This window comes from Mytilus edulis, chromosome 3, assembly GCF_963676685.1.
Source record: "Mytilus edulis chromosome 3, xbMytEdul2.2, whole genome shotgun sequence".
Taxonomy (NCBI): domain Eukaryota; kingdom Metazoa; phylum Mollusca; class Bivalvia; order Mytilida; family Mytilidae; genus Mytilus; species Mytilus edulis.
Genome location: NC_092346.1, coordinates 20,042,649 through 20,067,828, shown reverse-complemented (window position 1 = coordinate 20,067,828; position 25,180 = coordinate 20,042,649). Strand labels below are relative to the sequence as shown.

Here is a 25,180-nt window from a genome sequence, read left to right as displayed (position 1 = left end):
AAACACCTTTTCTTCTATGTGTAGCGTTGAACTACAGTTTTGTGTTATAGGTATTATGAATTTGAAGTATTGACACCAGGCTTCATGAAAGTTGGATGGACCAAGGTAGATTCCAGCCCATGTGTGGAAATCGGTTTGGATGGTTCTTCTTATGGTTTTGATGGACTTTTGGTAAGTCTTTATATTTTTGTTCACCACAAGGATTTAGATTGCAGAATTTGTCATAAATTTGATACCAAAAAAGATTGTACTGGCCGGACCAGTGAGTGTAACCAAGATGACTGGGTTTAAGTAAAGATAAAACAATCAGGAGCTGACTTTTATTTTACTACCAATCCAAAAGGTGAAAAACTGAAAATACAAATATAAATACAATTTTACAATGTGTTCAATGATAATTAAAGTCCATGAGAAATACGGATAAACAGTTCGTAGATATATAAAGCTGTGAAAGTTCTTTATAATAATAAATAGATGAATATTCTTGCACATGTTGGGTTCTGTCTAAATAAATTACCTAATCGCAGATACGAACAGTTTGAACGGTTAAATGTTCATACTTCCTTTATAACATAGGAAATATATTAAAACAGTTCATCGCTGATGTAAAGACATAATTTGTAATGTTTTAAAGGTAACTCACGCTGTGGTTAGCCACAAATTGTTCCTTTGGACAACATGTCTGCTGAATGTTCCTTGCAGTTGTGCACACGGCCTGCAGAGCAGTTTTTGTCACTCAGAAGAAAGGGAAAGGAAACACGGGTTCCTACACTGTCCTGTATAAAACTCCTAAAACTGGAGAACATAAAGTGATGTACGCAATGAACCATAAACAATATGAAATGATGATCACATGAAGAACAAATGATGAATGAGTTCCAGAATAAAGATCACAAGAAAAATAAACAAAAAAGCAATAATTGGCTATACAGCAACTAATATAATGAAAATAGATTTATAGACATGAAACTATATGAAAACTGTTGGGATTCATGTATACTGAAAAATGTTTTATCTTTGAATTATAGGGTAGAAAATGGAACCAAGGTGGTGAGCAGTACGGGAAAATATGGCAAGCTGGAGATATCATTGGTTGTATGTTAGATCTTAATGATAAAACTTGTAGTAAGTAATATTATGTTTACTGAAAACATATACAAAGGGATGACATGGATTAATATCAGCGACAGAAAAACTTAGTTATAGTTTTAATGCTCAGTTTCAATGAAAAATCTCATGACACATATCCATGATATACTGCACATCTGATTGTGATATCTTAGGTATGGTGTACATATCATTAGTGACACATTGTGCTAGTGACCTTATACACTAAATCTATGAGGTCAGTAAACCTCATATGGAATTTATTGACCCCATATATGTTGCATTAGGTAACTATGTAACAAAATTTATTTTACCAACTGTCTTAACATGTGTTATTTAGACTAGTGGTCTATCAAAGTTATCAAGTCTTCAATATAAAGAAACTAGTCCAATTGGTCTATATAAAAACAAAGACCAATAAAAGCAACTTGTTATCTTTTAATGTGTTTCTGTATTTATTTCAATCGTTCATCGTCAATTTCTTCATTTGTTGTAGAGGTGAAATTTTTCAGTTTTTTCCTCAATGCTATGTTGTTTTTATAAAGGGACATTGCACCGCTTTACCAATGGTAACCATGTATTTTCTTATAGCATAAATTTATTGATAGACAATGTATTTTGTTGGCTATTACAATAATTGTTTTTGATATTTTTCAGCCTTTTCTTTGAATGGAGAACTGATGATGGATAATTTAGGACAGGAAATAGCTTTCCGAGGTATAGATGTTGCAGACTATGTACCAGCAATGACAATGGGAGTTTATCAGCAGGCAAAACTCAACTTTGGACAGGTACACATATAAAGCTATAGTACCACGAACTTAGTCTTTTGCAATATACTAAGATGAAATCAACAGAAATTTTTGCTGGAAAATATTTGTTTGAAATTGTTGAAATATGATAAACAAGTATGAAAATATTTTAGATAAGTTGATTCAAATGTTTCAAGATCAAATGACCTCTGTGAAAGGGAAATATTGTCAGTATAGAAATTACATAGTCATTTTCAACCACATCTTTGTTCAAAGTAATTTGATGAGTGTTTCCGTCAATTTTATAATTCTGTAAAATATAATACTTGAACCTTTTATGTCTATGAACATAATAAATAATCTCTGTAAGTTGAAAATTTAAGAAATTTAGAAACTTGTATAATGCAACTGGATATCTCTTTATTTGAAACTTGCAATAATAAAAATTCTAATTGCTGTTTTTCTATGATTTCATAATTTTGTCTATCTCATGAATAAATACACAAAGTGATTTTTAAATGTACAATAAATTCTTCATTATATACTTTTGATTTGTAGGATGTAAATACTCTGAAATATTTCACATGTTGTGGATTACAAGAGGGATATGAACCATTCTGTGTGTGAGTATTTCTTAAATATTTTCGTTCATTCTTAGTTGAAGTTTCAATTATAACGAGGATTTCATATTGTTGATTTTTTCTAAAAAAGAATTAATTTTTGCTACTTTTTAATAATTTTCACAAGAATGGTTTTAGTATTAACATGTTTTCTCAATGTAATCTCATTAAACAAAAATTACCCTGGTTAATTGTTTACAGAGTTTTACTAAAGCATCCATGTTTTTCCAGCCAATAGTTTTGATTGTTCAGTTTGAGTAATGCTGATATATTTTACAGGAACATGACAAGACGTGTACCCTTGTGGTATGGTAAAGATTTACCATTGTTTGAACCTGTTGATGACAATCATCCAAGACTTCAGATCCAAAGAATACCTGGAGGGTAAGTTTACTTAAATAACAAAACTTAGAACAAATCAGAATCAGAAACTATGTTTGTTAAATTAAGAAGTAATTCATTGGGGCTTGAATATGTTGTGATTTTACCATGAGTTGGCCCTTTATGACCTTCAACATTCAAACTTCTTGACTTTGTTAATTTGAAACATACAACACTAAGCTCTATTGTCACAACCTACTTAATAAAATGAATGCTTTCTCTTTACAGGAGCCATGTCACACCTTGTTTGAAGGTTTTGTCAAAGACTTTTGGAACACTGGAAAAGGTTCATCTGGAATATTTAAGATTAAGTCTTCCAGTTCAGTGCAAAGATGAATTTCTGCATAGGTTTGTGAACCAATTCAGATTATTTTAACCAATTATATATCAATAGTTTATACAGAAATAATCAGAATATTTTATCAAAATAGTTTAAGCAATTTTATGGTACATAATAGAATAGAAATGGTTGTTTCATACCTGCCAAGTTTTCAAAATTTTTGCGTGCAAGATGGCTGCCATACTCCTAAAAAACCTTCAAGAGGGCCTTCAAATTCAGTGTCATGTTGTTTTTTGGCTTCTTCATACTTTTATATGACTCAATTCATTGTAAAAATTTCAATTTGGGAGCCTCCATGGGAGAAATCCCCCGCAAATAGTGACAGTTGGCAGGTATGCTGTTTGAGTATTCATTGTACTCTGAGCTATTCAGATCACCATTTTCTTGTTTGATTTGCCTCCCTCCCACACAAAGAAAACAAAAATAAAAACATTACAAACAATCATAAGGCCTTTGTAGGCAAAATTAACATTGAAATCTACAATGAAAATGGATATACTGCATGAAATAAAGTGACAGTGAGATGTTTCCTCATAAACAACCACTCCACAAATGACGGATGATAGGGATAACATACATCAAACAGTGGGACATGTTGTCCAGCATTTTCTGTTAATATGAAATAAAACAGATCATTGAAATTACTGTAGATATCTTAATTAAATTATTCATCAATCAATTACTATTTTTTTACAGAGATAGACATGTTGGTTTTCCAACATCGTTTGAGAGGAGAATGAATCTTGAAAATATCCGTCGACATGAAATGGACATTGAAGAGGAACAACAAACACCTGATTCCTTGCCAGAGAATTACAGCGAGGCCATGAGTGAAGGATCTATAGGGGGCAGTAAAATGACCACAGGTATTTGTCTTATCATGTATAGAGGATAGATAAATGACCACAGGTATTTGTCTTATCACGTATAGAGGATAGATAAATGACCACAGGTACAATTTTGAGAAATTTTGACTAACTAGTCCCATCAAACTCGGAGGAGGCGGGCTAATTTTTAGTCAACTCTTGAAGGGATTGACAAAAGCATGTGCGCTTTTGCAGTCGCTTTTCGTGACCTTAAATGTAAAGGGATATATTCTGTGTGAGCTAAAAGCTGAAAGCTAAAACTTTCATCTAAAGCAAAGATTCAAGGTTTATTAAAACTAATAATTTTTAGCTGAAAGAAGAATTAATTGAAAATACATGTGTCACTACCGATATAGCAGAGGCAAGTTACTCTGATAATAAATCAATTTTGTTGATACAGAGCAGGTACATAAAAAATGTAAAAATGTTGAACCCTTTTTCATTTGTTTTTATTAAAAAAAGACACTTTTTTAATATTTTATTTTTAAGTTTTACTAATTTTGTGTCAATGAATAAAAAAAATATCAATTTATCATGAAGTTAAGAAGCTATAGGAATGAAAACACATTTGACTAATTGTCTTAGATTATTTGAAAGGCAAAGGTAAAGAGGCTTTCAAAAGTGGCTACAACAAAATACTATTGCTGAAATTTTGGAAGACAGACAGTAATTATGCACATCAAGGCATTTTATAACTCTTAACTACTTTTCCTTTTTTTATTAGATCTGGATTTTTTGCATGCTATTTAATTTATATAGTTTATAGAACATAGATTTAGGAACTAATCACACAAGATAAAAAAAAAGAGATGTGTTTCTGTGAAAAAAATTATGAAATGTATTAAAACTACTTTATTCTTGTATTCAAAGCTAAGAGATATGAAAAATGATAATGAATGGGAAAAAAATGTGATTAAGGTATTTTTTTATTATATTTTTTTAGAATATGAGAATAGACTATGCTTTTAAATGAAATATAATAAAAAGAATATGCTATTAAACATAATAAAAAATGCATACATTTTTTTTTGGACTTTGGGCAATTAAGAGCTTTGCACATGGCTTTGGCACTGGTGCACAATTAGATGGTATATGAAGGTCTTGCAATTTTTGGTGAACTTGTGGTACTGGTTTCCTGTCATACTGGCAGTAAAATCTTATTTAATTATATTGATATTTTTTTTTAAATAATTGTAATAAATAAATGATTAAAATCAATAAATGTTGCCTTTTCACTCAAATCTTAAAATTCAAGCAACAGTAAATCTGAATTTTCTAAAAATCTTAAAAAAGCTATGTTGGAATTATTCTTCGTTAACAATCGATTTCAAAATACAATGTTTATTTGACGCAGATGGACCTTCAGGCCATGGTCCGAGTTATTTTGTAGTGACCACACATTATGGTAAGAGTATATGTGTCTTGTCACATCAAGTGAATGCAGATTAACATATGATAACATCTGAATGTTATTACTGCACTTTAAATTTCACTGCATTTACAATTTAATTTTGAGCTGTGTGAAATGGAAATCTATGTTATTTGTTCTGCTATCTGATTTTCTCTCTTAAATTAATTGAATGTGTTCTTCTCAAATGATTTATACATTTTGAAAATGGACAATTTATCCAACATTTCTATGCATGTCTTTAAAGAAAAGGCGGAAGACATACATGTTCATTAAGAAAGGGGGGAGAAGATACATGCCTATGAAGACAATGGGGAGGTGATACATGCATATTAAGATAAAAGAGAGGAGATACAACAGATGCAATCAAAACTTATAAGTCAGAGAAGACAGACAAATACCATGACCAAACAAAGATTAACGGACAAACTACAGTCTACTTGCACTATCTCAATAAACATGCAATGTTTTCTGTACATTTTTCAATGATATATAAAAAAAAACTCTCTGAGAAATGTTGTATATACTTATTGATAAAAATCAAACCACCATCGAAACTTTTAAGATGTAAAATGGTGTTACCCAAAACATATTATGATGATAGGTCTGGTGATGAATGTTTAGAGGGGGTCTCATTGGAGGGTTCCGATCCCGGATCCCGCTTATTGTTTTTTCAGATTCCCGTATCCTGCTTACACTATGTAGGTAAGCAATTCTCATTTATTGTAATTTCCCAGGTCGCGCTAGACCTCATTTCCTGTTTTCAAGACACAATTATTTGACTCGCGCGTCACGCTTACAAAAAATCGGCAATCCCGCTTCACGCTTAGACCCCAATGAGGCCCACTTTAGATCCAAATTAATAGTCAGTGGAAATGAAAGCTGTTTTTTACAATGTGACTCATTAGGCTCCAGGTCATTATGGCTTGATTTTTTCCCCAGTTTTAAATCTTGAGGATAGTTGTTTTTAAAAAGTGGACATTATTTTTCTAATTCTCTTCACTGCTTTGTACTCATTATTCACCTCACACATACAAACTTTGTCGTAAACTAACAAAGTTGTATGTAACAGAATTTTGAATGAGGTATGCATTGAATTATTATTCATGTTGTATATATTACAATTGATGTTTCACAGTTGAATAAATCTAACAAGCTAAGAATTCAAAATGGAACTGCTGAAAAGAGTGTATCTCAAATAAAATTATTGATTGATTGTTAAATTTTCATAAATGTATAAAAGAGCATCCCACATTGGGAACATTTATTTCTATATCTTGATTTACCTTTAGGTATTGAGTAATATTTATGTCACAAAAGTTGCCTTCAGAAATAAGAACTGTAAATATTTTCAGAAAAGTATACACAACTTCAAATTTTCTTTAAAGGCATAAGATTTGAAGTCCTTTTGGGACATTATTTATCAGTAAGATATCACCCTGAAAGTTCCATTTTGAAGACTTATTTTAAAAGCATGTGATTAGCATGTGTTTCTATAAAACAGAATCTGTAAGGAAAACGACAGAAAGTAGCAGTCCAACAAGCAGTGGTGGTGACGCCAGAAAGACATCTAGTCAAACTGATACACCAAGTAGACAACCAAACGGTGACTTACAATCACCAGCCACTAGTCGTAAGTTAATTCTGGAGACAATGAAAAAATACCCTGTTAAAATTTTGACTAATTATGTCGAAAAATGTGGCTTATCCAAGTTCTTTTTTCCAGTTTTACTTTACTTTGAAAACCCATGACAACATTTGAAATTGAATTTAGTTTTCTTATACTTATGTCTTTTCCTAACAGTTTACCTTTGATACTAACTGATTAACAAATTGTTAATAGCTAAATTTGATTGAGTTTGAGTAAACATGTGCTTGATAGCTATTAAAGTTGCATTGGTTAAGTTTTGATAATAAAACATGTACCTGACGATCTCCCTCTCTGTTTCACATAAAACAACTAGTTAATATCAAAGAAGAAAAAGAAAAAAATCCCCTGATTTTTGTCGAGCCTGCAACTTTTGTTGCAGAAAGCTCGACATAGGGATAGTGATCCGGGGGCGGCGGCTACGGCGGCGGTGTTAGCTAACTTCTTAAAAGCTTTTTATTTTAGAAGGTGGAAGACCTGGATGCTTCATACTTTGTATATAGATGCCTCATGTTACGAAGTTTCCGTCAGTCACATGTCCAATGTCCTTGACCTCAATTTCATGGTTCAGTGACCACTTGAAAAAAAAGTTCAGATTTTTTGTAATGTTGAATTCTCTCTTATTAGCTCACCTGGCCCGAAGGGCCAAGTGAGCTTTTCTCATCACTTGGCGTCCGGCGTCCGTCGTCCGTCGTCCGTCGTCGTCGTCGTCCGTCGTCGTTAACTTTTACAAAAATCTTCTCCTCTGAAACTACTGGGCCAAATCAAACCAAACTTGGCCACAATCATCATTGGGGTATCTAGTTTAAAAAATGTGTGGCGTGACCCGGTCAACCAACCAAGATGGCCGCCACGGCTAAAAATAGAACATAGGGGTAAAATGCAGTTTTTGGCTTATAACTCAAAAACCAAAGCATTTAGAGCAAATCTGACATGGGGTAAAAATGTTTATCAGGTCAAGATCTATCTGCCCTGAAATTTTCAGATGAATCGGTCAATCGGTTGTTGGGTTGCTGCCCCTGAATTGGTAATTTTGAGGAAATTTTGCTGTTTTTGGTTATTATCTTGAATATTATTATAGATAGAGATAAACTGTAAACAGCAATAATGTTCAGCAAAGTAAGATCTACAAATAAGTCAACATGACCAAAATGGTCAGTTGACCCGTTTAGGAGTTATTGCCCTTTATAGTCAATTTTTAACCATTTTTCGTAATTTAAAGTAATCTTTTACAAAAATCTTCTCCTCTGAAACTACTGGGCCAAATTAATTCAAACTTGGCCACAATCATCTTTGGGGTATCTAGTTTAAAAAATGTGTGGCGTGACCTGGTCAACCAACCAAGATGGCCGCCACCGCTAAAAATAGAACATAGGGGTAAAATGCAGTTTTTGGCTTATAACTCAAAAACCAAAGCATTTTGAGGAAATCTGACATGGGATAAAAATGTTTATCAGGTCAAGATCTATCTTCCCTGAAATTTTCAGATGAATCGGTCAATGGGTTGTTGGGTTGCTGCCCCTGAATTGGTAATTTTGAGGAAATTTTGCTGTTTTTGGTTATTATCTTGAATATTATTATAGATAGAGATAAACTGTAAACAGCAATAATGTTCAGCAAAGTAAGATCTACAAATAAGTCAACATGACCAAAATGGTCAGTTGACCCGTTTAGGAGTTATTGCCCTTTATAGTCAATTTTTAACCATTTTTCGTAAATTAAAGTAATCTTTTACAAAAAGCTTCTCCTCTGAAACTACTGGGCCAAATTAATTCAAACTTGGCCACAATCATCTTTGGGGTATCTTGTTTAAAAAATGTGTGGCGTGACCTGGTCAACCAACCAAGATGGCCGCCACCGCTAAAAATAGAACATAGGGGTAAAATGCAGTTTTTGGCTTATAACTCAAAAATCAAAGCATTTTGAGGAAATCTGACATCGGGATATAAATGTTTATCAGGTCAAGATCTATCTGCCCTGAAATTTTCAGATGAATCGGTCAATCGGTTGTTGGGTTGCTGCCCCTGAATTGGTAATTTTGAGGAAATTTTGCTGTTTTTTGTTATTATCTTGAATATTATTATAGATAGAGATAAATTGTAAACAGCAATAATGTTCAGCAAAGTAAGATCTACAAATAAGTCAACATGACCAAAATGGTCAGTTGACCCCTTTAGGAGTTATTGCCCTTTATAGTCAATTTTTAACCATTTTTCATAAATCTAAGTAATCTTTTACAAAATCTCCACTGAAACTACTAGGCCACAATCATCTTTGGGGTATCTAGTTTGAAAAATGTGTCCGATGACCTGGCCATTCAACCAAGATGGCCGCCACGGCTAAAAATAGAACATAGGGGTAAAATGCAGTTTCTGGCTTATAACTATGAAACCAAAGCATCTAGAGCAAATCTGACAAGAAGTTAAATTGTTAATCAAGTCAATATCTATCTGCCCTGAATTTTTCAGATGAATTGGACAACTGGTTGTTGGGTTGCTGCCCTCCAATTGGTAATTTTTAAAGAAATTTTGCCGTTTTTGGTTATCTTGAATACTATTATAGATAGCGATAAACTGTAAACAGCAATAATGTTCAGCAAAGTAAGATCTATAAATAAGTCAACATGACCTTAATGGTCAATTGACCCCTTAAGGAGTTATTGCCCTTTATAGTCAATTTTTAACAATTTTCATTAATTTGGTAAATTTATGTAAATTTTTACCAAATATAGTTCTCTGTTACTAATGGGCAAAGTTCATTATAGATATAATTGTAAGAAGCAAAATCATTCAGTAAAGTAAGAACTTCAAACACATCACCATCACCAAAATACAATTTTGTCATGAATCCATTTGTGTCCTTTGTTTAATATGCACATAGACCAAGGTGAGCGACACAGGCTCTTTAGAGCCTCTAGTTATAAGTAATAGGATAACTATATTTGATATGTGCGTACCTTGCAAGGTCCTCATGTCTGTCAGACAGTTTTCACTTGACCTCGACCTCATTTCATGGATCAGTGAACAAGGTTAAGTTTTGGTGGTCAAGTCCGTATTTCAGATACTATAAGCAATAGGGCTTGTATATTCGGTGTATGGAAGGACTGTAAGGTGTACATGTCCAACTGGCAGGTGTCATCTGACCTTGACCTCATTTTCATGGTTCAGTGGTTATAGTTAAATATTTGTGTTTTGGTCTGTTTTTTTCATACTATATGCAATAGGTCTACTGTAGTTGTTGTATGGAACGATTGTAAGGTGTACATGTCTAGCGGGCAGATGTCATGTGACCTTGACCTCATTTTCATGGTTCAGTGGTTATAGTTAAATTTTTGTGTTTTGGTCTGTTTTTTTCATACTATATGCAATAGGTCTACTATATTTGTTGTATGGAATGATTGTAAGGTGTACATGTCTAGCGGGCAGATGTCATGTGACCTTGACCTCATTTTCATGGTTCAGTGGTCAAAGTTAAGTTTTTGAGTTTTGGTCTATTTATCTAATTCTATATGCCATAGGTCAACTATATTTGGTGAATGGAAATATTTTATGATCTTTATGTCAGTAGCGCAGGTTTCTTTTGACCATGACCTCATTTTCACGGTTCATTGCACACTGTTAATTTTTTGTGTTTTGGTCAATTTTTCTTAAACTATAAGTAATAGGTCAACTATATATGTTGTATAGAAGCATTGTTAGCTGTACATGTCTGCCTGGCATGGTTCATCTGACCTTGACCTCATTTTCATGGTTCATTGGTCTTTGTTTAGTTATTTTGGTTAATGTTAAGTTAATGAGACAGTTGTTATAAAGCTTTATACTTAGGACTATCAACATAATATCAATGATTAGTATAGAAGGCGAGACATTTCAGCGTGTGCACTCTTGTTAATTTTAAGTATTAAAAATTCTATATTAAGAACCTAGTTATAATTTTTTTCATGACAATCATTATTCACTTTAAAGGCACGATTTGAAAAAATAATAGGAATTAAAGGAAATAAAATACAGTTTTGTATGACTTCAGTAATAAAAATTTTGAAAATCATTTTTACATATTTTTTTTAATATGTACATGTTTTATTTGAAGATTTACTCGTGTTTATAACATTATGATTAACCAATGTTTTTACTGATACATCTTTAGCAACATTTATACTTACCCCTATTAACAATTGCAATGGAAGTTTCAGTTTCGAAGACCACATCAATTTTATTTATTCATCTAATTCTTCAAGAACTAAAATACACTTCGTACTTTATTTGGCATTTTTTAACTTTTTGGGATTCGAGCGTCACTGTTGAGTCTTTTGTAGAGGAAACACACGTCTGGCGTATATACTATGTTTAGTCCTGGTATCTATGATGAGTTTATGTATCATTTTTTTTACCTGATGATAAAAAAGAAGCCATATGCCAATTGATTTGAACAGTTTTTTCTTTGCACATATCCATTAAAAGGTGATAGATATACAGTTGAAAAAGGAAAAATGATATAAGAAACATAGGGAAACCCTTGGATAAAATTGATGTGGTCTTGTCTGTTTTATGATCAGTCTATGTAAGGTACTAAATCAAATATGTATTGATAATTGATTTTATTACAACTTGTTATATATTGAATGTAATATTTATTTACAGCAATAGATTTATGCTGGAGAATTAAAAATGACATATGGAAAAATTTTAATGAATTTGCGTATAATTTTATAAAAAAAGTTCTCTTTTTGTGTGTAGAAATTTTAAAGGTATATTAGACTGTATCAATATTAGTAGGTGATACTATTATTGAATGCAATGAATATTTTTATTCCGTGTGTGCATATTGTTTTCAGTGAGAATCCCAACCCCTAAATAAATCAACAAACATGCCTATATATTAAAAAGAAGATTTGGTATGATTGCCAAAGAGACAACTCTCCACAAAGAGACCAAAATGACACAGAAAATAACAGTTATAGGTCACTGTATGGCCTTCAACAAAGAGCAATGCCCATACTGCATAGTCAGCTGTAAAAGGCCCCGATATGACAATGTAAAACAATTCAAAACGTGAAAACTAATGTCCTAATTTATGTAAAATGCCTGTTAAAGAAATAATCATACAAAATTTTGAAAGAGATAATTTTTCTATCAACTAATTTTATTAAAGGATGTAATTTTTCCCTTAAGGTGGTACCCAACACTTTAACTAAAATTAATTTGGCTCGTTTAATTTTCTTGAAATTTATTAAAAGTATTTACTTTGACCCTTTGACAAAAATATAAAAATTCTAAAAAATTTGAACCAACCGTTTTATCAGAAAACTTACACTGGTTATATAACAGTTTGACAAACACTTATTTTGATCATCGAGAAGATTATTATTCCCTTAACAACACAACGTAATTAAAACGTTTAGCTGATTTTACAGAGTTATCTCCCTGTAGTGTTAGGTACCACCTTAAATGAAAAACATAAATTTATGAATTTAAAGTATATGAAATAAAATGAAGATCCCTTCTGAATGATTTAGATAAAAGGTTTTTCAGAACAATAGAAGACTAAGAAACTGTTAGATGGACTGATGAGCTAGAACATTAAAAACTAGATCTTTGGCTGATAAATCAAGAAAAAAAAGTCAGTTACAAAACTCTGTGAGGGTAAACATTCCCTGTTAAAGTTTTGAGATATAGTGTGAAGTAATTTTAAGTATTTAATAGATGAATAATTGTCCAAACAGGTAATGTTTTCAAACATTTGTGTAAAGCTCAAATTGACAAAAGAGTTAAAATATTGTGTATATAAATATGATGAATGATTTTTTAACAGATGATGATGAAGATGATAGTTACAGCAGAGATAGTATGATGAATGGGGGCCACGAGAAATGTAAGTAACATATTCTAGTTTTACATGATTCCAAAATGTACTTTTTGGTATTATTGACAAAAAAATTGGTTATTTTTTCTTTTGAGGTGTTGTGTAATAATGCTGAAACACAAAATTGTTTAGGTGAAAACTGGTAAATCTATTACTGTGGATTCATTATTTTTCTTTGGATAACAATTTTCATCGATTTCGTGGGTTCAGGTAAACCACAAAATTAAAAAATATTTAACAAATGACAAATTTTCTATAGGCTTGTACGCAGACCTCGGCAAAACCACGAATTAAATCTCCAAGAATATACAAGTTTTCCTCATCACGAAAAAATTGATACCAATGAAAATAAATGAGTCCTCAGTATTAGCATATAGTAAGCTGTTTCAGTTGAGCAGCAATATTTCTTACAATTTGATGTGATTTGAATTGACCTGAACAGATGAATTCTGAATATACTGTTCTGAGAACATTCAAACCCAGAGGCACCTTTGATAAATATATGAATGGAATCTGCTGTAAAGGGTTACCAGGGTAATATGAATTCCTTACATTTTATACAAAGTTAAAGAAAATGGATTATCTTCTTGTAGCTATAGAAAGAGGATACACAGAGGAATCAATATCAGCTGATGACAGACGTAAAAAATTTCTCCGTCCACAAGGTCAAGGTCATTCTCTTGATGATAGTACCCAGGATGACAAATCTGTTGGACGAATGAAGTCTGCTGCCAGCGAATCACAGTTATCTTCCCATTCTGGTGGACAATCGTCACGCTTGACTGTACTAGGAGACAAGTTAATGGACACTGCTAAGGCTATTGGGGAGAAAGGAAATAAAAAGAGCAAAAATACATTTACAAACATCTTCAAGAAAAAGGGTAGGGATCTGTCCCCTGCAGAGTCTAAAAGAACAAGAAGTGTAGAATATGGCAGTCTTGATCGTAAGCAAGCCTCATCGTTTAGAAGAAGTCGAAATAAACACCGTGAATATCATGACCATGATACTAAAGTCCACACATTACCCACATCACAAACGATGGATTCAGTGGAAAGTGATAACGGACAGCCGTCACAAGGACCTGTAATAAACATTGAAGCTCCAAGAGGAATGATTCCCTATGAGTTTCAGGATGCCATGGGTAGAAGACAAAACTTAAATAGGGATTTTGGCGGTAGTGAAGGATCAGAACACTCTGACAGTGATTTTGCTGAACTTTCTGCCATGGCTGACATGATTGACGAGTACCAATACTCCATTAGGATATTCCCAGGTCAAGATCCAGCACAGGTGTTTGTAGGATGGGTGACACCTGGATTCCATTTTAATGAGAAAACATTTGAAACAAAGAAGATTAGACATGTTGTCGTGTCAGTTCTTGATGACGACTATAATTTAAAACAGAGGTAGGTAGTTTTACTGAGGTTTTGGTTGAATTGAGATTATTAAAGTAATTTTGAGAATTGATCATGAAAAAAAAATACATGGAGTGACTTTGACCTTAGGGCTTACCAATGAATAAAGATCCTGTTTAATTGCTCTATTATTATCACCATCACAATCATGTTCCAATTATGTAAACCTTTGTGAAATCATGGGTTTATATTTCATTGGGAAATCTGTATTTCATTGCAACCAATGTAACTCTAAATATCTTTATTTCTCAACAAACCAAATTACAAGTAAAAATGTAGCAAGCTACTAATTAAGAAAGCATTAACAAACTAAAAATGCAATTTCTCATCAAAATTGATCGAAATAAAATTTCTATCCATCCTATATGATATTTTAGCTTGAGTAGAAAGAATTGTTACATGGTGTCTGCTGGTGACCTGCTTCAGAGGTATGGCAGCTCTTTACAGGAAGTGACATCAAAGAGAGCAACACCTGGTATCATAATTGGCTGTTGTATAGATATTTCTAGTGGCATGCTGAGCTTCAGCGTCAACGGCAAGGAGGTGGCCAACAAATTTGCAGTGGAACCCAACTCAAAGTTGTTCCCTGCTGTGATTTGTGAACCTACAATAAAAGAAATGCTCCAGTTTGAACTGGGATTTACAAGGGTAAGTGGGACCAAATTGGAAAATACTGCCACTGTGTAACATTTACATATCTTACTTCATATTCGTGGGGTGCTAGTTTTTATAAATTTGTTTCAAAAGTTGTAGAAAAGTAACAGGTTTTATATTTTATAATTGGAAAATATAGAACACTGTTAAAGACTTATTTAAACAAAAGTTAAATATATAATTCTTCTTTCAGTTCGCACTGCCATTGTCAGCTGCAGTATTTAGAGGACCAAAACAGGCTGTGCCATCATGTCCACCAAGACTTGATGTCCAGACCCTGACTGATGGCTGTTGGTCCAGAGTCCCAGAACAGATGTTAAGCATACATTCACTTAAATTGTCAGGTATCAGAGGCTGGAGCATGCTTTGTGACCATCCAGGTAGGTCTTCAAGTTAAATCAGATTAAAAAAATCAAATAATATGTCAACAGTATTTACTTTTAAGATTTATATTTGAAAACATTCTAATGTTTAGAAGTTCCTAGACTGGGATTATTTCTCATAAAAGTAATTAGATTTAAATTGAGAATGAATGGGGATTGCAGGCACGTAGCCAGGAATTTCCAGGGGGGGGGGGGGGGGGGGGGGTATTTGGACTCACAACTCAACTTTACAGTAAATTTGTTTATATTTTAATATGACCTGAAGTTTTGTAGACAAGACTTATATGTAAATAATATCATCTGTCCAGAGCAATTGAAGTGGAAAGATTTCTTATTAACGGCATTAATATTAATAACATCTAAATTTGTTTACAGTAAATATGATGGCTGTTTATATACCAGAGGAGGACAGAAGCATGGATATCTTGGAATTGATAGAACAAAAAGATCTGTTAGAGTGAGTACATTAACACATTAGAATTGAAGGACCATGATAGTCTGTGGCTGCAAAAGTTTGGATAACATGAAATTGATTAAATATCTGAATTGTAAAAATCTTGAACTATTTCCAGTAAACTTTGATCTCGTACATTTAAATTAAACAAACTGAAAGGAATAGAAAACACTTGAAAAATACAGGAATTGAAACAAGCTCAATTATGCAATAGTTGTATAATTGTTGGTGAAAAGGTCATTCTGATCTTGCTGTTGGGTTTCTTTGGGTACTAGTTATTGAAAAACCAATAGCAGTATATAACAGGTCACATTCTGTTAGTAAGGCAAACTGACTGTGCAAGGGCTGTATAGCCAGTCAAGATCACTAAAAACTTCCATTTGTTGAGTAAGGCTTTCTGATTGGAAAAAATATTTTTACCATCATTTTTTTCAGGTTCCATGCCAAGACACTTGAATTGTACCAAGCTGTATGTTCCCATGGAAACCACAGAGTGGCCAATGCTCTAACACATCATGTGGATGAGAGGCTACTGATGTATTGTGTGCTAAGTGAAAGTAAGTCTCCCAATTAACCAAGATATGTTTTATAATCAAAGTTTAGTTAAGTCATTAATTGATTAAAGTATAGGCTGAATGTCTAATTATAGAAACTAGAAGCCAGTTTCAGAAGTCCATATGAAAATAAGATGATTGCCAATAGCACTGCTCTCCACCAGAGACCAAATGCCTTTTACAAAGAAAATGTAGTCATGGAAAGCCCATGGTGACCTTGTAGTCCCAGGGTCACAACCTGCCCTTCTCTTTCATACCAATTTGTCATTGATAGCTATAGAAACTTGCAAATATGCCATAAGATATTTTCAAATGGCTTTTCTGAATAAACCTTCATGAAAAGTCATTGTCTTCATGGTAAACCACATGCCTAACTTTTCAATCAACTTTCATTTTAATTTGCATCCAAATTTTGCTTTTGGTTATTGATGCTTTCTGAATTATTTGATATTTAAGAAATTATCAGTATACCTATAAATAAATGAGTATACAGTGTTTATACAACTCATGCCAGTAAAAGATCAAAGTATATATACATTTGTAAAAAAAAAACTAAATATTAATTCATTTTATTTTTGCAGATATGTCAGGACCTATCAGAACTGGTTACCATAATTTACTTATAACTATGCATTTAGAATCACATGCTAGAGCAAGGTATGTTAGTATTATATATATATGGTCTAGTCAGCCCTTAACTGTATACAGTGATATCTGCATGTAAAAAGTGGAACTTTATATAAATATAATACAATGAATAATATAGAATAGATAAAGTACATGGAAAGGTAATCAGAAATCTCATCAGTATTGAAATAAATAGTTAAAATTTGATTTGCTGTACCTGCATAGTATAAACTAAACTGGCTGTTTCTGTATTGACCCTAGTATAGATTCTTGAATTAGCTGCATTGACCGTTAGCTCTTCAGGGTCTCTTGAATAATTCATCTAACCTCATATCTATACCAGGGCCAATACAGAGTTAGCCATTTGATAACACTATATTCTATTTTATCTTCTATCAGAACAAATTAAAAATTATAGCAAATATGTAGAGATTAAAACATAACATTACAGATTAATGAAATGGGGCAATTAGATACTTTAAAATTGTATGGTATTTTTTTGTTGCAGACTTCTGACACAGAATGAGTTTATTGTACCACTAACAAACACTACTAAGGATCTCAGATTGTATCGTAAAACAAGTATTGGACATGAAACTAAAATCAAAGATACCATACCTAATATGGACGACAGTGTATCTATCAGACCTCAACTAGCTATCTCAGAAAAGGAAATAGACACGAGGTAATTATAAATAATAAAGTTCTATAAGCAATTTTTATGCCCCACCTACGATAGTAGAGGGGCATTATGTTTTCTGGTCTGTGAGTCCGTTTGTCCGTCCGTCTGTCCGTCCTTCTGTCCCGCTTCAGGTTAAAGTTTTTGGTCAAGGTAGTTTTTGATGAAGTTGAAGTCCAATTGACTTCAAACTTGGTACACATGTTCCCTATGATATGATCTTTCTAATTTTAAGGCCAAATTAGAGATTTTACCCAAATTTCACGGTCCACTGAACATAGAAAATGATAGTGCGAGTGGGGCATTCGTGTACTGAGGACACATTTTTGTTGTAGTCTATCTTCATGATGTTTTAATTTGAAGCTTTTTGTCCACTTGTCCCAGTGATTAAGCTCAAAATGTTTGTATTGATGCACCATACATTTGTGCAGTGTATCATATTAATTTGAGATTTTTCAAGTCAAATGAAAAAAAAAAAAAAAATCTTCCAGTAATAACATTGTATTTATAGTGTATTACAGAAATGAACTGCTTATATGAGTTGGATAACATAGTCTTAGTTTATATTGTTGAATAAAAGCATCTAGTAAAATATTATCTGTACTATGGAGAATATGAAACCAAAAACCTAAAAGTTGTAAACAAAATGATTTTTGAATTGTTTGAAAAATGAATTACATTTTGCTTGTTGTTGAAGACCATACATTTACCTATTGCTAAAATTCTATGGCATTTGGTCTCTTGTGTAGAGTTGTTTCATGGGCAATCATATGACATTGTCTTATTTTAATGAAAATATTACTTTTAAGGGTAAAAACAGCTGGCAAAGATTCAACAGCACCATATTTCCCTGTGGAAACTCTGAAGACTTATGTTATGCAGAATTTGAGAGAGGCTGTTATCAAAGGAGCTGCCCATATCAGAGACCCAATAGGAGGCAGCAATGCTAATCTTTTTGTGTAAGTTACTTGATGCAATAGAAATATCAAAACATGGATGTTTACTTTTGGTCTTTTTTTGGTTTGTTTGACAATCATACCACATTTATTTTATTAAACTCAACTTGAAAAATAAACTATACATGCCATATTTAGGATAGGGAATACAATGTATTAAATTTCCCAGGATTTAGTCCTTTTTCCACTTACATTTCCCCCGGGATTCCACTTACATTTCCCCCGGGAATGATGGTAGGTTTCTGAATCACATGATTTGAAGTTGATGATTATTATGCATACCAATTTAAATAAGTAGAAACCAATGTGCTCAAATAACCATTGAAAGTAGCAAACATATCTTATTTAATATTTTGATTTAATGAGCCCTTATATGTATAGACATACCTTGTATAAAATTGTGAACAGAAATGGGGAATATGTCAAAGAGACAACAACCTGACCTAAGGAAATAACAGCCAAAGGTGGCAATGGATTCAATGCAGCGAGAAAATCATGGCCCCTAAATAAAAATGTGAAATAGTTCAGTGAAAATGGACGTCATACTAAACTATGTATATGTTTTAACCGCAAATATTTCAAACAGAAAAAAATATCAAATATCATCTTAATAGCAACAATGTAAACCAACATAGTAATAACTTATTAACTTTTATTGTTTTATTTTAGACCTTTACTAAAGGTTTGTGACAAACTTTTGGTGATGGGAAGATTCAGTGATGGAGATTTACTGAAGTTACTGATTCTTATCAATCCACAGGTGTTTGATGATAATAAAGAGTCGGGTTAGTAAATACATTAACTAGATAAAGACTAATGATTGATGGTAGAAAATCTTAGATGTGTTTTATGAAGTTAATGCTGTACCATTTTATTTATCTACTCTGTCACCCAATAACCTCAAGAAGATTTTTTTTTATTAGAAAGATAAACATAAACATGTAACTACTTATGATTTATAAAAAGATAATGTTTAGAACTTAGAAGTAATACACAATAGCTGAATGTATTTATTTATTTATTGCTGTGCTTCGTAGGTTCCAGAGTAGGACTTTTGCACATGAAACTTGAGGATGCAGTTAAACTAGAGGTAATTAGTTTTAATTAGTTTTATCAATTTTAAAAATCCACATTTTTTTATCATTTAGAATTTGAATTGGGATATTTCTTATATAAGAATTTTATATCATTGACTATCATTTTCTACGCATGTCCACTTCCTTTTTAGACAAGGTCTTGACAACATATATTATTGTATGAATTTAGAGGATTAATTTCACATGTGAAATTTTGCATGGTGTTTATTTGACTTGGAAATCATGATATTTCATTGAAACCAATAATATTTATTCCTATATTTCTCATTGTTTTTATTATAGGTTTGTCACATCCTTCAGCATCTATGTGATATTCAGCTGAGACATAGAGTGGAGTCCATTACTGCATTCTCTGACAAATTTGTCTATGCTTGTCAACATGTAAGTATGGCTAACTTTAACGGTTGGGTTATGTTCATTGTTGAAGGTTGTATGGAGAGCTATAGTTGTTTACATCTATGTCAACGTATATTTGTTCCTAATAATATTTGTTCCTGAGGGAAACAATATTATAATAATATTTGTTCTGCGGAAATTGTGTCATGGAATACTTTTTCCATCTGTATTATATTTATTCCACTGATATTAGGAACTTATCTTATATGTTGATGAGTATAACAAATGTTCCTATTATGCTGAAGTTTAGTTTTCACCTGATTGATTATTATATAAATTAAAACAGATTTTAAATGTTGATTGTATTCTAAATCAAAACCGGTTTAAATTCTAATTATATGATTATTATGTATAATGAAAAGTGTTAATGAGTTGGATATATTCACCTGTATACAACACCTTAATGTATACTGAAACATAGAGGCTGATGAGTATGAGAAAATATTTATGTTCTTAAATGATGGAACATATGTTGAAGGTAACTAAATATGTTAACAAGTTCAGCTGTGAAATATAAATGTTAATTCTATTGAGAAAAACATCATTTAAAGGTAAAATATGCATACCAGTAATTGTGGATAATTTAGAAATGATTGTTTAATATCTACAAGATTGGGAACAATTATTTCCCATATTCACGATACATGTTCTTATAATAATTGTAAATACCAATTTACCAATCTGGCATTAGTAATGGATAGAAATAATAATATTTTGGGGTCAGAAAAAATATTGTATAATATATTTTCCAATCGGAATAATTATTACATAAGATTTTTTTCCATTTTTTTCATTTTAATGAGTGATATGTCAAAATGATAAAAGTCAAAATGTTATACCAGTTATAAGATAAAATTTCTACCATAATTTTTATTCCAAAGATAATTTATTATGTAATAAAACATCCTATTGGAATTTGTTTTATGTGATAAAAATTCTGAGGCATCGGTCCTTTTATTATGGTGATGGAATAAATATCACATAACAATAATTCCAATTGGAACTTTTGTTACATAATGAATTATCTTTGGAATAAATATTATGACGGAACTTATATTCTGTGACAACTTGGTCTCTAGTAGATATTTGACTCATCGACAGTCATACCACATTTTTTATTTTATCAGTAGGAAATTGTTAGATTTATCTATTTTGCCATATTTTAGCTATAACATGTTTGTTTATTGCATTTCAAAATGCCTCTGATGAAAATTATAATATATATGTAAAGCAGAATAGAAACATATCTTGTGATGTGCTGAAAGGGAGTCAGCTATTTTTGTCTTCTATTATTTTGGTGAACTTCTAATGCAACCAACAAAATTTGAAGTCCTAGCTATGGTATGGTTTTCTGTTTCAGGACCAAAAGAAAAGGTACAACGATATCAAACAAGCTGACCTTCCATCATCTGTAACGGCTAGAATGACAAGAGAATTCAGATGCCCACCACATGAACAGGTCTGTAAAATTGCCTTATTCTGGAAGTGTTATTGTTGTTGTTCCATTTCTGAAATGTTTGAGCAGTTTGCTTTTTGAAATTTTTAAGTTGTTGTTTTATTCTTGAAATATTTTTAAAAGGTTGTTGTTTTATTCCGGACATGTGTAAGTTATTGTTTTATTGTCTCGCCTTGACGGAGTCAAAAAGCAAGACATAGGTATGCTGATTCTGGCGTTGGCGACGTCAACAATGTATTAGTTTGTCTAGTTTAGGGTGAACCACAAGTGGTAGGTCAATCATATTTGGTATGCAGTTGTATAAGCATTGGCACATCTCATTTCCATGGAGATTACTTGGCCCTGTCCCCTCATTCATGGTCTATTGACTTGGGAACTGCTTATTTTACATATATTAGTTTGTGATTAGGTCAGTTGAAGGGGAACCATTAGTGGTAGGTCAACGATATTCAGTATGCAGTTGTATAAGCATTGGCATATCTCATTTCCATAGAGATAATTTGGCTCCCCCTCTTAGTCATTGTCTATTGACTTTGAAAATTTTTCTAAGTTATCAAGTATTAGTTTGTGATATGGTCAGTTCAAGGGGAAGCATTAGTGGTAGGCCAATGTTAATTGGTATTCAGTTGTATAAGCATTTGAACATCTCATTTCCATGGAGAATATTTGGCTTTCCCCTCAGTCACAGTTTAATGACTTTGAAACTGATCTTAGTTTATATGTATTAGTTTGTGATTAGATCAGTTTAAGATGAACTGCTAATGTTAAGTCAATGATATTTGGTATGCAAATTTATTGGCATTTGCAAGTATTGTTTCCATGGAGATTATATATTCCCATCCCTCTTCATAGTTCATTGGCATTGATAGTTCTACATAGTTTACAATTTTATGTTTGTATTTAGGTTTGGGAACGACTTACAGTAAGTCAATGGTATTTGGTATGCAGTTGTATAAGCATTGGCACATCTCATTTACATGGAGATTGTTCAGCCATGTAACTCAGTCATGGTTCATTGACTTTGAATATTTGCATAACTTGTGTTAGATATTAAAGTATTGCTATTACAAAAAGATGAGACATGTCTCTGTGATAACAGTTTATACTTCTCATGTTTAAGGATTATTAAAAATCCAGATATATAATAATTTGATTATATTTTCTGCTGCAGATGAGGAATCTTTTGATTTTCAAATCAGCAGAAGAAGATGAGAATGGTCTGCCATGTCCATGTGGGTTATCCATCAGAGATATGCTATGGAATTTCCACAGTCAGATACTGACACATTGCTCCATGCCAACACAACCAGAACAAGAGGACAAACCAACAGAGACTGAAGCCAAAGAGGAACCAGTCAACACACCAACAATGGGGGAGAAACTCATGCAGTTAGTGTTGAAAAAGAAGGAAGAGGAGAATACTCACGCCAAAGAGCCAGAGGAGAACAAAATAGGTACGGATTGTGTGTATGGACACATTTATATGTTCACCTTGCTGTATTAATTATCTTCATCTTTTATATAAGCTTTGGATTTCAAATATTTTGGCCACGAGCATCACTGAAGAGACATGTATTGTCGAAATGCGCATCTGGTGCAAGAAAATTGGTACCGTTAATTTTATTAGTTGTTAATTGAATGAAACAAGGAAAGACTGACAATGCCAACGGAAAATATAAGCAAGGTACAAACAAAAAAATAAAAAGACCAAAAGTGATGTCTAAGAATGAACATAGAAAGGTTGACTCACAATTTAAAACTAGGAATTAAAAAAGGATCTACCGAAGGAAGTTTCAAAATCAATAGATAAAAACCAAACTTGCATTTCTGTTATATATTATTTGAGTTTTGTGGTATAATGCATTTTTTTTTATTTGTACAGACACCATCCAAAAACTGATACAGAAAACTATGATAACCTGGGCCCAAGAGGACTTTATTGTGAACCAGGATCTAGTCAGAGAAATGTTCAGCTTATTGTACAGACAGTATAATGGTATTGGTGAGGTAGGTGTTAGTACTTGATGTGTTTATTGTTATTTTGATTGAGGTCAGTAACTATAGAAACAATATTGTCTGGACTTGCTGCAAAGTTTTGTTTGAATATGATTACCTTGATGCGTTTTCAACAAGTTGTGAAGTAATCATTTTCTGTAGCTAACAGTACCTAGATTCTTCTTTGGCTGTAGCATACTCGTTAACCATGAATTGAAAATTGTCTTTACAATGATCAGTGATACCTAAGCCTCAGGGTATATAAACAAACAATTTTTATCATGATACATTGATCTTTCTATCTCTGAGGCCTAAAACACTTTAAGAAAATCACAGCTCTTTTATGAAGTTAAAGACCCTATTTGAAACTCTAGTTCAATTTTTTAAACCTCAAATCATGTTTCTTGACATTTGACATTTCAGCTTCTATCCGCTCTAGAGAAAGCCTATGTTATAAGTAATGCCAGTAAAGACGACATCAATATATTACTGAGAGCTTTGGGGAATATAAGATCTCTTTTACTAGTACAGGCTGATAGAGACGAAGAGGAATTGATGAAAAATAGTCTCAAGTATGTATATTCACCATGGAATCTTAATATGCTTTTTATATTTTTATCAAGTGTTTAATTAAGCTTTTATGAAAATACTTAAGTCACTTAGCAGAATATTTCAAAAAGTTATAATTTGTAAGGATTATCTGCATTAAGTTAGACATGGGGAGATGTGGTATTAGTGCCAATGAGACAACTCTCCATCCAACTAACCCATTTCATTGAAAAATTGCAATTATTATAGTGACTGTTATCTGTCTTTTTTGCAATTTTTTTGATCTGAAAGTTAACAGTGATGAGAATTGCTTGAAACTAGGTTCATATATTACCTCCTTTTGGGAGAATTATTTCAAAAAAATTAATGGTAGATAAGATAAGATTTATTTCAAATTCATATATAGGGATCACATTTTCGAAATGTAAATCAAAATTAAAATAAAAATCATGACGTTTCCAAGAACCTTTATCTAGAACATCTTTTAAATGATTGAAAAATGTAATGTCAGCCATGTAGTTGTGAGGAGAAATAAAGAATTGAAGAAGGCCAATGGCCAAAACATCTTAAAAAATTGGTTTATTGATACAATTATAAAATAAAAATCTTATCTGTTATGGAATTTCAAATTTCAGAGAGTTAATGGACAACAAAGTATTCTTCCAGCATCCAGATTTGATGAGAGCATTATGTGTGCATGAAACAGTCATGCAATTAATGGTGAACACTTTGAATAAAGCTCAACAACAACAACAATCCACAACTTCAGGCATGCCAGAGGCTAGTCAGGGAAGGAGAAGTTCTGTTGCTAGGAGGGGATCCTTTCAACAACAACAGGGGAGACGACCCTCTTTCACGCTCCAGCAAGTGGAACAGACTAAGGTATGGTTACCATAGTTACATTCTTTCATCTTTATTATCATATATAGCTTCATCAGTTCACAGCAGGTTTGTAGCAAGCTATTAGGAAAAGTTCTGAT

At 32.3% G+C, this 25,180-nt stretch overlaps 1 protein-coding gene across 1 annotated transcript in view; it reads left to right on the top strand.

Annotated features, from left to right (window-relative positions):
• Positions 1-25,180, top strand: part of LOC139515996 (ryanodine receptor-like) — a gene marked incomplete in the record, with an annotated part of 134,798 nt that overhangs the window by 44,793 nt on the left and 64,825 nt on the right. Inside the window, 25 exon segments of the mRNA XM_071305798.1 lie at positions 51-171; positions 1,029-1,125; positions 1,765-1,898; positions 2,418-2,482; positions 2,759-2,863; positions 3,089-3,208; positions 3,897-4,066; positions 6,979-7,107; positions 12,934-12,993; positions 13,578-14,391; positions 14,778-15,048; positions 15,248-15,434; positions 15,813-15,894; positions 16,327-16,448; positions 17,027-17,102; positions 17,581-17,757; positions 18,561-18,710; positions 19,377-19,492; positions 19,745-19,797; positions 20,087-20,185; positions 21,561-21,659; positions 22,828-23,110; positions 23,539-23,663; positions 24,075-24,223; positions 24,836-25,082. Coding sequence (XP_071161899.1) covers positions 51-171; positions 1,029-1,125; positions 1,765-1,898; positions 2,418-2,482; positions 2,759-2,863; positions 3,089-3,208; positions 3,897-4,066; positions 6,979-7,107; positions 12,934-12,993; positions 13,578-14,391; positions 14,778-15,048; positions 15,248-15,434; positions 15,813-15,894; positions 16,327-16,448; positions 17,027-17,102; positions 17,581-17,757; positions 18,561-18,710; positions 19,377-19,492; positions 19,745-19,797; positions 20,087-20,185; positions 21,561-21,659; positions 22,828-23,110; positions 23,539-23,663; positions 24,075-24,223; positions 24,836-25,082 — 4,051 coding nt within the window.